The 16,098-nt window shown below is 37.3% G+C and overlaps 1 protein-coding gene across 23 annotated transcripts in view; it reads left to right on the top strand.

The window, feature by feature from the left end:
- Nucleotides 1–16,098, top strand: part of CDKAL1 (CDKAL1 threonylcarbamoyladenosine tRNA methylthiotransferase) — a 640,160-nt gene that overhangs the window by 368,270 nt on the left and 255,792 nt on the right. For all 23 annotated transcript variants that reach the window (XM_086370076.1, XM_086370056.1, XM_086370074.1 and 20 more), the window contains one exon: nucleotides 15,599–15,765. In XM_086370076.1, coding sequence (XP_086226202.1) covers nucleotides 15,715–15,765 — 51 coding nt within the window. In that variant the 5' untranslated portion in view covers nucleotides 15,599–15,714. The remainder of the gene's footprint in view (nucleotides 1–15,598; nucleotides 15,766–16,098) is intronic.

Raw genomic sequence — 16,098 nt, 5'->3', positions numbered from 1 at the left:
TATTGCTAATGACTATTAATAGCCTTGTACTTTATAATAAATATTCTTTACCTTTGGTCTCTTCTGGTAACTGTTGTGCAAGTCATGGTTTCAAGATGAAATGTAATCTGTTTGATAAAAAGCCCTTGTCCTTCCCACTGTTTTTCCTCCAGTAGTTCAAGTCGCCCTGTGAGCATGTGGAATTGGACTCCTGCTGCTGCACAGCAGACCCTCCCCTGCCCTCTCTATGGAAGAGAGTGTCTGCAGCTTCCCAGTGATGGGATCTGCTCCTTATCAGTCATAAGTCTTATGTTGATTCCTTTACACCAGTTTCTTGTCCGCTAGATTCTCCTCTGTATTAGTGCTTATATAATAATAAATATAGGTGTAATATATTTTCTTTGTTATGTGCTGTGCGGTTGCTTAGTCATGTCCGACTCTTTGCGACCCCATGGACTGTAGCCTGCCAGGCTCCTCCTCTGCCCATGGGATTCTTTAGGCAAGAATACCGGAATGGGTTGCCAGGTCCTCAACCCAGGGATCGAACCCAGGTATATCTCAATTTAATATCTCAGAAACATGGAATATTCTTTCCATTGCATGTTGACATTATCATTTTCACATCTCCCTGGGCTACTCCTTAGGATTATCTACAAGATAGATAATATCTTATAAATATGTAACTTAAAAATATTCTGTGCATTTACTTCTAAATTCTCTTTCATAAACGTGTCATCCATTTTGTTTCTAAGTGCCCTATAACTGGCAAACGTCACGTAGGACTCAGTGGTGACTTCTTAATAAGTACTACTCTGTGAGGTTAATGGCAATAATAAGACCTGTTTCAAAAGCCAGACTTTTCACTTTTAATAGCAAATAAGTACATAACATTTTTCTTCTTTATGTTATGTGTGAAGCTTTTAATTTGAAGACAAAATTCTTCAAATTTGGTTCATTTGATGGTATTAAAAAAAAAATAAGGTGATAATTTTTAGAAGCATCCTGACATTAGCTACTTTAAATCAGGAAGTTGTACTCTTTGCTAAGGGAAATGGGTTCTTGATTTGCATTGTTTTTACGGGAGAATGGTATTTAAACCCAAGGTCACTAGTTGTGCTGACTGCTTCTGGCTTATCATCTTCTGGCTTGATCTTTGACATTTCAAGTGCGTGGAGTTCTATGGAACTGAATAAAGTGCACTTCTGTATAAAGTGATGATCTTCAAATAATTCTCTAGTGGAACTCTTTTTTTACCATTAAAATAATGCTGCTTTCTTCATTTCAAAAGGAAAATATTAACTTAATTCATAGAAGTATCTCAGTTGTCAGTATTTTTCAGAGAACTTTTTCTCATTGTTTTGATGTCTAGCCTTTACTTGGCTGGATGTATGAAAGATGACAGATTAATTCCTAAATAGAAAACATGTATTAACTGAAGCTCAAATAATTTATTATGATTATTTTATAGTCTTTGCTTTTTTTCTGTTAAATGTGTATTTTAAGTATTTTTTGATTGTGCAGTTTTCTACTATAATGAGAAAAGCATTTTTTTACATTTAAAAAATTTTTAATTGGAGGATAATTGCTTTACAGTATTGTGTTGGTTTCTGCCATACAGCATCTCAAATCAGTCATAACTATATATACTTCCTCCTTCTAGAAGCTTCCCCCCCAGCCCCCCCCCCCCATAGTTATATTTTGTATTCTGTTTGAAATACCATGTCTTTCTTCTGTTCCTGCCACTTAAACCTGAGGTCTGCACTTGCAGGCTCCTAGTTTAGTCTCCACGTTCTCGCCCCCGAGGTGTCGTCTCCTTCTCTAGCGCTTTGTGTGTTCCTGTTTTCCTGTCCTTATATTAACTGAGTAACTAAATCAACAAATATACATTGGATGCTCATCAAGTTTCAGGCAGTAGTCTATATTACAGGAGATACATTAGTGAAGAAACCAGGTGAAAATCTCAGTCTTATTGTAGTTTTCATCCTAGTTGGTGGGGAAGAGTGAAAATACACTATAAACATAATTAGAAGTAAGCTATTGTGTGTTAGACATTTTTTTCCATATTTCCTTCTGCTGGCTTCTCCCTCCTGTGCTATTCACCGAGTTACCAGGGATACTTTTGGAGATCTTAAGAATAAATAGAGAGTGAAAGAGACCCTCTCTAGGACCTCAGCTTAATCCTCAGCCAGTTGAAGTCACATGAGATAACACAGAAGAACTAGGAAATTTCAGAATACAGAATAAATCCCTCCCCCACCACACACACAAAGGGTTTTTTATTTTTTAAAGAATATTTAAGTAAACCCATTTGAAATATTGAGATTGGATTTCCTGGAAGAGATTTTGCAGACTTAATAGAGGTAAGTTAATGCATTTAAAAAATGTAACCAACTTATTTAAAAAAAAATTAACAAAATGACTTTGCTGCAGTTGGCTGAGTTTGGTCTGGTGCAGTACTACAAGTACTCTAATTTCTTTTTAAATCATTTCTGCATAGTTAGAAAATATTATAATAATGTATTGACTGCAGGAATGGAGGAGGAGAAGGTAGAGAGTTCCTTGTAATGGTTTTATGCAGGGGAATTGAGGGAAGGCAAAATTATTATTAAGTTAACATGAATGTTTGATATTTCAAACACAAATGAATGGGTGATATTTCATTTTTTCACAAAGAAGAAAAGTTGTGTATATCAGCCTCGAAAATTAGCTTTTTAAAGGATTTCTTCTCAACTGATATGTTGGTTAATAACAAGTGAGTCACTTACCTCACTCATATTATGTGTTTCCTCATTTTTAAATTATGAGATAAATAATGGCTTACAATTAGAGACAATTGGTAGATCTTTGTATCAAAGTTTGGGAATACTATTTGTAGTAATACAAAGTGTGAGATTAAGTATTCAAGGAATTTTTAAGTATAGTTTTATATAGAATAATAATCTTGCTTTTTTTAAAAATTGTGAACTATATGAAATGTGCATGTCAAAGATGACTTAAACATAATACACAAAATGGTTGTAGTAGAATTGGGAGTTTGCTAATGGCATTTTTATTAACTTTAATACTTTGTGAGATTTTAATACAATATAGCAACACAATCAAATAAAAACAGATATAAGTAAATGAAGTATAAAATGTATAAGGGATAACATCTTATATCTGTTGTTATTTAACTGAAATTTTTCAGTTTCTCTTGATTATTTAGAAGAAAGTACTTTTTATTAATGAAACTTCGTGTTCTTTTAGTTCTGCAATGTAGACAATTTTATAGTCTATATAACGGTGCTGTCCAGTACAAATACAATGTAAACCAAGTATGTGATTTAAAAGTTTCTAGTCGTCACATTAAGAAAAGTAAAAGAAAAAACTACAGGTTAAATTTTATCAAATGTTTTAATTAACCCAATATATCCGGAGTATTTCAACTTGTAATCAACATAAAAGTTCTTATTGAGATATTTGCAGTCTTTTTTCATACTAAGTCTTCAGAATCTGTGTACTTACTGCATATCTCAATTTGAACTAACCACATTTTAAATATTCAGTATCCAAATGTGGTTGGTAGCTGTCATATTGAATGGTGCATGCTTATACTCTTAATGCATCTCATGGGTTATCTGTACCGTGTTTTGATTTTCTTCAGTCAGTTCTTATTTCTAATGTTACTATAGCTTTCTTTCTTTTGAGTTTTAGTTGATACTTTTCAAGTTTCCTTTTCCAGAGGATCTTCCCGACCTGGGGATCGAGTTCACGTCTCTCGTGTCTCCTGCATTCCCAGGCGGGTTGTTTACCATTAGCTCCACTTGGAATGTCTGACTCTTTGCTACCCCATGGACTGTAGCCTGTCAGGCTCCTCTGTCCATGGGGAATCTCCAGGCAAGAATACTGGGTGGGTTGCCTTGCCCTCTTCCAAGAGATCGTCCCAACCCAGGGGTTGAACCCAGGTCTTCTGCATTGTAGGCAAGATTCTTTACTATTTGAGCCACCAGGGAAGCCCATGGTTGCTCTAGGCTTTAAATATGCATAGTATTCTTTACAATGAATTTTCTCAGCTTTGTTTGTCTGAAGTCTTTATTTATCATTGGAAAAATATTTTCCTGTTTCATTTGAATACAAAATTCTAGTTCAGTGTTTGAGTATTTTGAGGATGTTTCTCCATTACATTCTGGATTGCATGGTTCTAACAAGAAGTTTTCTGTGATTTTTATATCTATTCCTGTGTATAATATCATCCTCATCCTCAATTGCTTTTAAAAGTTCCTCTTTATTTTTAAAAAGCAATTAATTTATAATATCCTTTGGTGTGGTTCTTTATTCTACTGAGGCTGATTGAGTTTCTAACATTTTATAGTTTTTATCAAATTTGGAAAAAAATTCAGCTGTTACTTTAGGGACTCTATGCATGTATTAATCAGCTTACTGTTGTTCTGTTCACGCTCATACTCAGGGTTCTCGGTGCCTCTTTGCTTCATTTTGGTTAGTGTCTGTTACTAGATCTTTTTCTCCGGAAGTTCCAGTACAGTCTTTTAAAATTTTCTGGTTTTTTTTTCATCATGTTCATATTTTTCGACCATGTGAATGACATCTACAGTAGCTATTTTAATGTCCTTGTCTGCTAACTTTGTCATCTCTGTCATTTGTGACTCTGTTTCATTTGATTAATGTTTTTCACCACATCATACCATAGTTAGTATTTTGTTATATGCATGCCTGGTAATTTTTGTTCAGATGCCAGGCATTTTGAAAATTATTTTGAATTTTGTTGTGTTCTTTTTGGACTTTGTCCTGTTTTAGAGTTAAATAGTTTGGAGAAGGCAATGGCAGCCCACTCCAGTACTCTTGCCTGGAAAATCCCGTGGACGGAGGAGCCTCGTAGGCTGCAGACCATGGGATCATGAAGAGTCGGACACGACTGAGCGACTTCACTTTCACTTTTCCTTTTCATGCATTGGAGAAGGAAATGGCAACCCACTCCAGTGTTCTTGCCTGGAGAATCCCAGGGACGGGGGAGCCTGGTGGGCCACTGTCTATGGGGTCGCACAGAGTCGGACACGACTGAAGCAACTTAGCAGCAGCAGCAGCAGTTTGAAATTAGCTTTATTTATTTTTTGAGGCTGTCTTTTTTCAAGTCTATTAGTATAGGTCTAGAGCAGCTATTGGAGAAGGCAATGGCCACCCACTCCAGTACTCTTGCCTGGAAAATCCCATGGACAGAGGAGCCTGGTGGGCTGCAGTCCATGGGGTCGCAAAGAGTTGGACATGACCGAAGTGACTTAGCAGCAGAGCAGCCATGGGGCTTCCCTGGTGGCTCAGTAAGTAGAGAATATGCCTCCAATGTGGGAGATCTGGGTTTTATCCTTGGGTCAGGAAGATTCCCTGGAGAAGGAACTGGCAACCCTCTCCAGTATTCTTCCCAGAAGAATCCCATGGACAGAGGAGCCTGGTGGGCTATAGCTCACAGGGTCGCAGAGTTGGACACAACGGAGCAACTAACGCACATAGAGCAGCTTTTAGTTTAACACAATTTTTTTCTCTACCCCTAAGTTGGTTAACCTTGTAAGGACTCTATCCAGTGATTTGTATATTCTGAAGTCTTTCTTTTGGCTTGTAGGAACAAACTGTTCCTGGTCCTTTGTGAGTTCCAGGAATTGTTAGTCTTATGCTTTTCTGTGACTCTTAACACAACTTTGGGGTTTAGTTTTTCCTCCCGTGCATTCTCAGTGAGAAACTTGAGAGGAGCCATCTGCTGTTCTTTGGAACTCTATCTCTGTACATCTTTCTCGTCGATGATATTTGCGCCTGTAAAGGTAGCTCTCTGAACTCCAGTTTCCATCTCCTCAATTTGGAAAGATGACCAGGCTCTATTTGCTTCTCTTTGTCTGTGCTGTGGCCTAGAAAATGCTGCCAGGCAGTAAGATGGACAGTTAGAGGACTCACCTTACGTGCTTCTCTCAAAAATCATAGCCCTGCACTGCCTTCTGCTCCTCGTCTGATGATTGTTGTTTTATATATTTTGTCAAAATTTCTAGTTGTTTATAACATTAAGGCAATTCTTGTTACAGTTAATCCTTCATGTGTAAAAATGGAAGTCCTCACAACATTTCTTTTTAATTAAAATTATTTGCTGTCATTAACATGGCCAGAGTCCACAATTCATACTGGATATTATACGTTCCTCTACAGAAGCAGATTGTTGGTGGATATAATTTTGATTACTGGTCAAGCTACAGAGCTAGGCTTTGGCATATATGTTATTCTATTATAATATATATTAAAAACTTTTATTAATATCATGTGCAAATGTTTATAGTGCTTTGTTCTTAGAAATTTTAAATTGAAGAGTAGTTGATTATGAAAATCAGACCTTCCTATTCTGATAGGTCTTCTTCTCCAGGCCCAACCACCAACTTCTCCATACAACTTCCAAACGTTTAGATACGTTTTTGTCCTAAAATTGTACTGTAACATTTCATTATATAAAAATAGCACTCACTCTTCCCCCCGCATTTTTTTAGTTTTACTCAGTAGAAAGCATAAATATCTTCTGATCTCTTTGATATTACACCTGGAAAGTGCACAAGCAATGCTTCCCGACTGTTCTAACTAGCCCATTTTTTTGTCAGTTGCCAGTTAATAGTAAAAAAGAGTAAAACTGACCTCAGCTATTCTTATGTATCATAATAGTTAATTGGTGTGTGGATAATAGATTTTTGAGCACGAGCCTCTTTGTCCTTTCTTTTTCCCTGCCACACAAGAGAGGATTCTATTTTACTTATTCTTATCTATCCTTCTTCCTGAAGTCATTGTAGTGGCCAATCATCTTTGAAGACTCTCTGGGTCTGTGGCAGTTGTTGGTTAGTTGGATGTCAGCCTAAGTGATGCTCAGTGATGGGGTAGTAGTGCTTAGGCTCTGTTGGATGGGAAGAAGAAGAAAAAGGAGCAGATATATAAGGATGATACCACTTTCTTTTTCTCTTTCTAGTGCTCCCAACTAGAAAGCATAAATGTGTTTCTGGTCTTGGGTTTTTTGCTTGTTTCTATTTAAATACATGAGTCTTGTTTCATGCATTTTGGTCAATTGTAATAAATTCCTTCTTCAAAAAAAAAAAAACAGTGAAAGAAAGCAATTTGACAAAGACTGGACGGTGGCATTTCCTGTTACTTCTTGTCCTGGCCCTTCTCATGTGCCAAATCTAGTGATTTGAGGATTCCCAAACTGTTTGGAATATTTTTGATCATAGGTTTGAGAGTATCTTAAAACCTGGAGATATTGAGAGCTTTCACTAGTAATTATAATATCCAGCTTGCATATCCATTGCATACAATAGTTAGTAGGTTATGGATGTATCGTATTTACTTTCTTAGCTCCGCCCAGTGAGCTTGAGCCTCTTGCAGCAACTGTTGTCACAAGTGGCTCCCATTTTACAATTTTTTTTTTTTTCACAGCACACATCCCTTCCCCATTGTGCCCCAACCACACTGACAGCTTTGTGCCCCCTTGGGAACTGTGAAAGTGCTTGTGCTGGGTCTTTGCACTTACAGTGCGTTTGCTGCAAGCACTCTTCCTTCAGATCGCTGGTCTCCTGGGCTTGCTACTTGGTTCATTCAGATTTCACGTCATCCTGAGTTGTCCTCACTTTTCCCTGTCGACAATGACAGCATCCTTTCCCAACCACTGTATCACTTGTTCCTCCGTTCCTGCTTTCAGACATTTTATTAGCAGTTATTTTTACTTGACAACATATTCTTTATCTCAGTTTATTGACTCTCACTTGAATACATTTCTTAAGGGCAGAGACCTATCTCTAGATCTGAAACAGTGTCTGGCACATAGTGATACTCAAAAGATATTTGCTAGAAGAAGGATGAGTGAAAGAATGTTTGAATGAATGAATGATGTATTTGTATTAAGACACCTGCTCAATGTACCTTCAGGCTGAATATAAGAAACTCTAGAAAATAGAAAACTCTGTTTGCTGTTTAAATTTGAAATATCAATAAGCTTTATATTTAAAGTCAAAGTTCCCTGATTCTAACTACAGATGTTTGGTGGAGTTCACTTATGAGAAAGACATTTAGAATTAAAAAATGTTAGTCATAAAAACATTCTGTTTATAAATATTTTTGTAATGATTATATGTAATAATTACATAAAATTATTCTGTAATAATTTAAGTTCTCTTTGTTCCTCATTCTGTAATTGAGTTCAGTAGCCAAAATAACACCAAATCTTTTTAGTTTCCTTTACCCTCTAAACTCTTCTGTAGGTCTTCTGGTTTGTCTTGGAATCCAGATAAATTTCTGCCATTACTGTGATCAGCTCATATGAATCTTCTCTGAAACTAGGTCCTGCATTACAGGTGTCTGTTCTTTCCTCCTCCTCCTTCCTTTTTTATCTATACTGTTTGGACTGCTGGGAGTGGAGCCTGCTGTAATTTAAAAAAGAAACAAAAACAAAATAACATCTCCCTACATCCTATTGAAACACCAGAGGGTCCTTTCATAGACATGGCTGTCTGTATTCTCTCTAGGGGTATTTAAAAAGCCCGTGTATGGAGCAGAACACACTAGTATTAAGAGGATAAACTTAATCTGCCTCATTGAGGCTTATTGCAGATTTTCGGAGACTGGGGAGTCAGATGCCTTATTTTTAGAAAACGTGTCATCCTTTTGTGGTGTTTAGTTTGGTTTTAGCTTGCCATTATTTCCAAATTCTTACGAAAGTGTGGAAATAAACAATTTTTATATGATTATGACCTTTCAAAAGGAATTAAGTAGGTTTTTTTTTTTTTATTTAGCAGCAACATTGTCAATCTATTCAAACAATTCTTTTTTTTCTGTGTATGACTGCAGTCAGATGTCAGTGTACTCTGGAAATACTGTCTCTTTGTTAACTCTTATTGTTAAAGCACTTAAAAAGATCATTTTAAAGTTTAGTAAATTTATGGATAATTGGTCCATCTGAATTTACATGTACACGGGAAGTTTCACCTCTAAGTAAAAAGATGGTTTGTATTCACTTTCTATGGTATCCTGTAGTCACTATCCAGTAATAAAGAACTCTAAGTAATTCTAAGAACTCTAAGAACTTCTAAGGATTGCTTAGAAGTTAAACTATGCAACAAATGTGAAGTATTCAAGTTGCATTTTCATAGTGTCCAGAGAAAATTGATTTTGATATTTTCTCATTGCCTAGTGCAGAACCTGGTACATTACTGCGTTCACTCTGCGTGTATCCATGTGTATACATATATGTTTATATATACCTATGTGGGGACAAGGAAGAGGTACTTTCAAATGTTAGCTGAATTCAACTTAATTACTCATTTTTATTGAACACAATCTTATTAATTAAATTGATTGGAACCAAAGTTTATTGAGGGCTTCCTGTGTGCTAAGGCGCCATAATAGGTCCTCGGCATAAATATATTTAGGAAGATTTTGCATCTCTGTCCAGAAGATTCTTCCATCCTCTCAGGAGAGACAAGCAGTTAAACCTGTAATTATAATGCATTGTGGTATGGGATTTTGTACAAGATGTTGGGAAACACAGGAGAGGAGCATCTCAATTAGCCTGGTTGGTCAGCAAAGTTTCCTGGAAGAGGTGTTCATTATGCAAGAAGAGTGAGGTGTGTTTTAGACAGAGAGAACAATGTGTGCCAAAGCCTTGAGTTCTGACCGCAGTGTTCCCCAGTGTTCCCCTTGCCTGGCACAGTGCTTGTATTGTGAGAATGTGAGGGAGAATGTTCTTGATCTTAGAAGCTATGTGCTGACATATTTAGAGGTAAAGTACCCTAATGTCTGCAGCTAATTCTCAGATGGTTCAGGAAAAAAAAAAGAAAGTTGTATTTGTGGATGTGGAGAGAGTGTTCACAAATGTGACAAGATGTCGTTCCTGAGTCTGGGTGAAAGAGGTACATGCTTTTGTTGTACTGCTCTTGAAAATTTTCTTGAAATTCAACACTGTTCAAAATAAAAACAGGGCAAAAACCTTCAGGCCACTAATAAACTTTTTTTTAAGTTTACGAAAACAGTATAGACATAATTGAAGAATTAGCTCATAGATAACTATCTTCTTTGGCAGCCTGTTTGGGTATTTGTCCATGATGAATTATTGTTCTATAAAAGATAGCCTTGATTGGATCTGCTGTGATGCTTCTTTAATAAAAGTGTTACTTAAGCCCTTTTTATCTCAATGGAAACTTAAGATCCCTGAGTGTCTAATAGTAGGATTAGAAAGGACCAAAGGAGTTATATTGCCCAATTCACTCTTAAATGAATTAGCTAAATAGGTAGAAGGCTACCTGTGTGTATTAGTACTTAGAAATGTTGCCATTGAAGCAATTTTCATGACCTTTCATATGATAAAACAGAGGATCATATTCAATTCTGAATTTTAAGATAATTTTTTAAGAAGAAAGAGCCCATAAAAGTCTAGTTCATATACGCTGTGACCCTTAAAAGAGAGAATGGGGAATTAAGAGCAGAGAATGCAGTACAGACTCTTCTGTCTATGGGATTTTTCAGACAAAAGTGGTAGAGTGGATTGTCATTTCCTTCTCCAGGGGATCTTCCCGATCCAGGGGAAGATCCAGGGATCAAACCTGTGTCTCCTGTGTCTCATGCATTGCAGGCTGATTCTTTACCAGCTGAGCCATCAGGGAAGCCAAATAACGCTAACAAATAATGTATATTTAATTCATATTCCCTACTGGCCTATATTCCCTATATGGAGAAGAAAATGGAGCATGAAGGCTGGGATGGACGGTGAGAAAGGCTGGGGAATGGAACTGTAGGGAAAGGGAAGGCCAAGGCTGGTAGTGGAGAGCACAAGACACGGGGAGACAGAAGCGTCTTCTGAGAAGAAAGCTGTAGCAGATTTTGAGGTGATTTTTTTTTTTAGTATAAAAGTATAGTTGATTACAATGTTGTGTTAGTTACTGGTGTACAGAAAAGTGATTCAGTTAGACCTATGTGTGTGTGAGTGTGTGTGTGTGTGTGTGTTCCTTTTCATGTTCTTTTCTACCGTGGTTCATAGCAGTATATTGAACATCGTTCCCTGTGCTATACAGTAAGCCCTTGTTGTTTATGTATAGTAGTTTGTATCTGCTAGTCCCAACTTTCTGCTTTATCCCTCCCTCCAGCATCTTTCTCCTTTGGAAAATGTACGTTTGTTTTCTATGTCTGTGAGTCTGTTTTGTAAACAAGTCCGTTTGTGTCTTTAGATTCCAGGTATGAGTGATATCATATGGTATTTGTCTTTGTCTGTCTTCCTTCACTTAGTGTGATAATCTCTAGGTCCATACGTGTTACTGCAGATGGCTTTCTGCTCTTTTTTATGGTTAATATTCCATTGTATATACGTGCCCCGTCTTTATCCGTTCACCTGCCGATGAACACGCAAAGGTTGCTTCCGTGTCTTGGCTGTGGTAAATAGTGCTGCAGTGAACACAAGGGTGCGTGAATCTTTCAAGTTATGGTTTTTTTCTGGATGTATATGCCCAGAAGTGAAATTGCTGGGTCATGTGGCAACTTTGTTTTTGTACCAGTCTGCATCCCTACCAACAGTGTAGGAGGATTCTCTTTTCTGCACATGAGGTGGGTTTTTTGATATTATGTTTAGTTGATGTTGATTTTCTTACCATATAGTGCTAAGAAAACATCACAATTTGCAGTTTTTATATTGGTATAGTCTCTATTTTTAGAGACTACTCATATGGAATAACTGAAACAACTCATGATCGTGGAAATTTTTCCCAGTGATAAAGCATGAGCTACCAGAGAAATATCACTTCTCTGATCAGATGAAATCAATCATCACCCATATTTTAATTTATTACAATGAAGCTCATACACAGGAAAATTTATAGTGAGTCATGTCTTTTGGAATTCAATTTTGGCAAAGTTTGGTTTTTCCGAAAGGGTTTTCTTTATTTTCAGACTGTGTTACTGAGAATATTATCTTTCTTTTACTATTAACTTTTTATGTCTTTTACTTTTTCCATCCTCTGTCACCTCAAATTACTGTGGAGCAGAGATCAAAATCCAACTGTTGATATTGCTCTGTCTTCAGGGGAAAGAGCATTTCAGCTATAAGCTGATCTGTAATTACTTGGGTAAAATGATAATAAATTCCAATAACTAAACTTTTTAAAGAATTTTCCTTTATAAGATGCATTTCCTTTCTTCCTGGTATCTGCTTTTTTTTAAACCAAAATTAACACAACCAAAGGATGATAGATAATCTTATGAACCTAGTGTGTATTAGAAAAGTCAGATAGGCAGTAAGGAACATGAACAAAAGTCATTTTTAGGAAAAAAGTAAGGTATCTCCATGGATGCTTAGAAAAGACTCACTCCTGTATCCTGAGTTTCTACCCACCACGTTCTTTTATGCAGGTATTTTTTATTAGAAATATGGAAGGATTTATTGGTGATTCACTTCTCTTGTCTCAGTTCTTCCTGCCTCCGACTCTCTCTCATTTCCATGTGTTTGTTTTTCTGACATGTATCGGTATTAATTAAAATCTATGTTGCAGTGTAGACTGGCTCTCTGTCACTGGGGTTACCTCATATGCACTTCAGTCCCCTCAGATTGCCCTTGATTTCCGTTTCTCAGGCTGTGTTCCGCCAGCATCCACCCCTGTCCACCATCACCACTGATAGGGATGTATATGAAGTTCCCAGGGCGTCTGTCAGTGTCCCCTCACCAACGCCTGTAATAGCCAGTCTCAGGTCACAGAAGTCTAACGATGAATCCATATCTGTCATGAGCTGGAAGAGCTGCAGGGCACATAGTAGGTAAGGGCCTAATAACTGTTTGATGGACGAATAAAGGAATGAATGTGCAAAGGAATAGAGCTCATAACTGAAGTCCTTGAGGAATGAAGCTGTTTAGGCAAGCACTTCTGTCCCTAAGTATAGCCAATTACGTATGCAGCTCGAAGCATGCATGCGTCGCAATGTCCATTAGTGATTACAGACTGCAGCCTTGGGTTTCCCTGGTAGATTCATATGCAAGCTGACCTGGCAGGAACCGCTTGCACTATGAATAATCACAAGGTTCCCAGAGGGCAGGGTTTCAGTGGCGGGGATTCCGCACCACAGAGCTTCACCTTTGCTATGAAATGGCTTTGTGTGTCCTAACGGTGGGAGGCACTCTCATTAGAATGAATGCTTGAAAGGTCGCCTTCCAAAACCTGAACTTTCTGATATAAAGAGCAAAATCATCTTTGACAAAGTTGGGAATTGAATGAGCAAGGCACAGTTCTCCTCAAGTCCAAGGACTTCACATTTTGCACATGTTTTCTCATTTCATTGTGTTTTACACCAGGTTGCTATTATATCAAGCATTTTAGCAGCCTTGATCTTGGAGGCATGGAGACCATTATTCCTGTTGTTGCTGACTTAGTGCTACAGCTGCTTCCTCTTTCTGTGATTTAATTTGAAGCTTCAGCCCACCAGGGGGCTGTTGGTCCCCACCTATGCAGACTGAAGAGCTGGCTGCTGTTTCCACATGGCTATTATTTCCACCCTATTCACAGCGATTTTTCCCCTTCTATATTCATCTAGCAAACAGCAAGGCACTGTTCCAGGAACTTGCTCTCTCTACATAAGGCATAACATGGAACCATTTGGGTGGAAAAATTATAAATTAAAATTATTCTGTTCATTTTAAAATATTCATATTGTGTTGCTCAAATGCCAGTAACTGGAAAATCATGGATAATGTCCTGTTTTTATAACCTCTTTCAGAGTGTTTTAAAATCCGTTTATGTTGTTACTTAGCCATCTCTTTTCCTGGAGTGGATTTTGTGATAAGATTTAAAAAAAAAAAATGATTGTATGAGTCCAGTGTCTGATGGCATATGTCATGTTAAAATACAGATGATACCACTAATTACAACCAGTTTTTTTCAACAGAAAAACACTCTATGTACAGAGGATATTTATAAAATTATAGAGCCACAAAGATAGCCTGTGGATATGCCAGATTATTTACTTTGAGGATAAAACTTTTTATTAAATGATTAAAACTAAGCAAATGTTTATTAATTTCTGAAACAACATATTTAAATTAAGAAAAGATATATTCATAACATTACAGATTTTCAAATATGAGGTGTTAGAAATGTTTAAAAAACATCTCTAACTTTTAAAATGGAACTTTTTTTTTAATGTCTTCTTTAATTTGGGGAAACTAAATTTTATTTCTGTCCTTGTGTTTTCCGTGTTGTCTGGATGTGGGTGAGGATGTGCTTGTCTGAGAAAGAGAATCAAGTGGGGAAGAGTTAATATGTTTTTATGTCAGTTGATTAGTTTGTTGATAAAGTAAATATATCTCTTCTTCTAATGGAAAGAGCTCTGACTGGAGACCGTAACTTCATGTATATTTTTCCACCTCTGTGTAACACATTAAAGAGAGTGAAGATCTTTCTCTTTTGCTTCTTTTTTCTGTTAAAGTTCACATTCACATAGAAACCGTATGTTTTATTTGTTGTCTCTCTTGGCTAGGAATATTTAAGTGTATTTTTTAGATTCTTCTGTCAACCAAAGACAATTTAAAATTTTAATTTTTAAGTGTCTTCCTAGAAACGTCTACTTTTGGTTCAGGCTGTCGTATTTGTTTGTGTGCCTTGTGCGTGTGTCGAGTGTCTTCAGAAGCAACAAACCACATTAGCCTGAGCAAATTTCACAGTCCCTCGTCACTGTTTGTTTTTGCCTTGTGAATCATTTGGCTTATAAAACAGGCTAATCCTTTAATTGAATATGCCTTCAGAAACATTCTGTGCACCCTACAAACTTGGGTGGCTCTTGCTAACTCTGCTTTATTTATTTTAAATAATACTAGGTGATCCCAAAGTATTTCCTTTCAATTTTTGGAAGACTGTTATTGCAAGTGGTAATGTTTGAAGTCAGGATCCTTTATAACAACAGTAGCAAGGAAACGCAGATACCTTTTCCTAAAGTCCAACTGATGGAAAATAGGATGCGATCTGTCCTATTTTTAGTAAACAGGTTTTCCAACACAGATGCTTAGTTCCTACAGCGACCAGCTTCTTTGAATGCAGCAATACAATGCACTCTATTCTTAATTGAATAAAGAAAACAAATTGGCATAGTTACTGCAGGAGAAGTGGGTACCTCATGATGAATAATTTGTGAGTCCAACTTTAACTACACTTGACATTTTTCCTTAGGTCGCTGACAGACTGATTAGTGAGTTAACTGCTGATGGTACCTATTCTGTGGAGGGACTCTTTCAGTTCTGGGGCTTATGCTGTTCAATCAACTAGGTATCCTCTGTGATGGGACTAAAGCCTCAGTCTTGATCAAAGGGCTTTGGAGGAAGCATTGGTTGAACTGATTGGCTGTGAATGTTAATCACTCCATAGGACGCACTGATAATTTACAGCATTGTTGTAACTCTCTGGTGTTCATAAAATGAACTTAATAACCCAGTGCCACCATGGGATAAGCTGCTTTTTCTCTGCAATTGAATACCCAGACTTGCCTGCATAATAGTGTTGAAAAAACCTGCATTAAAAAGAGTGAGCAGCTGTATGATGAAGGAAATGGCTCTGCAACAGATTTGTTAATTATCTTCTTTGATTTGCAGAGGGTGTTTGTGAGATATGGTTGACCAGTGAAGACACGGGGGCTTACGGCAGAGATATTGGCTCCAGCCTCCCGGCCCTGCTGTGGAAGCTGGTTGAAGTGATTCCTGAGGGAGCGATGCTGAGGCTGGGCATGACCAATCCACCCTATATTTTAGAGCACCTGGAGGTAAGGAAAAGCAGCTCATTTCCATGCTGACACAGACCTGAACCAACCCAGACAGCGTGGTGGCAGCCTCAGCACCATCCCACGAGTTTCCTTTAAGACCACTTTCACATTTCTTTTGTGGTCGCACATTACCAAGAATGAATTGGGAATTTCAAGCCCCCTCTTTTGTCATTCTGCACATCTTGTTTCTGTTTCCTCACCCTTAGTTAATGTTGCCTAGGTTTTCTAGCATTTGCCATCTTGTCCCAGTTCTTTGTATCTTGCTTACAGCCCTTCAGTTTTCCAATGTGTAAATTTGCCTCAATCCCTCCATTTTTAACCCTTGTCTATTTC

This window comes from Bos grunniens, chromosome 23 (genome assembly GCF_055505025.1).
Source record: "Bos grunniens cultivar Pamir isolate PY7600 chromosome 23, Bosgru_T2T1.0, whole genome shotgun sequence".
In the NCBI taxonomy this organism is placed as follows: Eukaryota; Metazoa; Chordata; class Mammalia; order Artiodactyla; family Bovidae; genus Bos; species Bos grunniens.
Note: the sequence above shows the minus strand (reverse complement) of the source record. Positions and strands in the feature narration are given on the sequence as shown.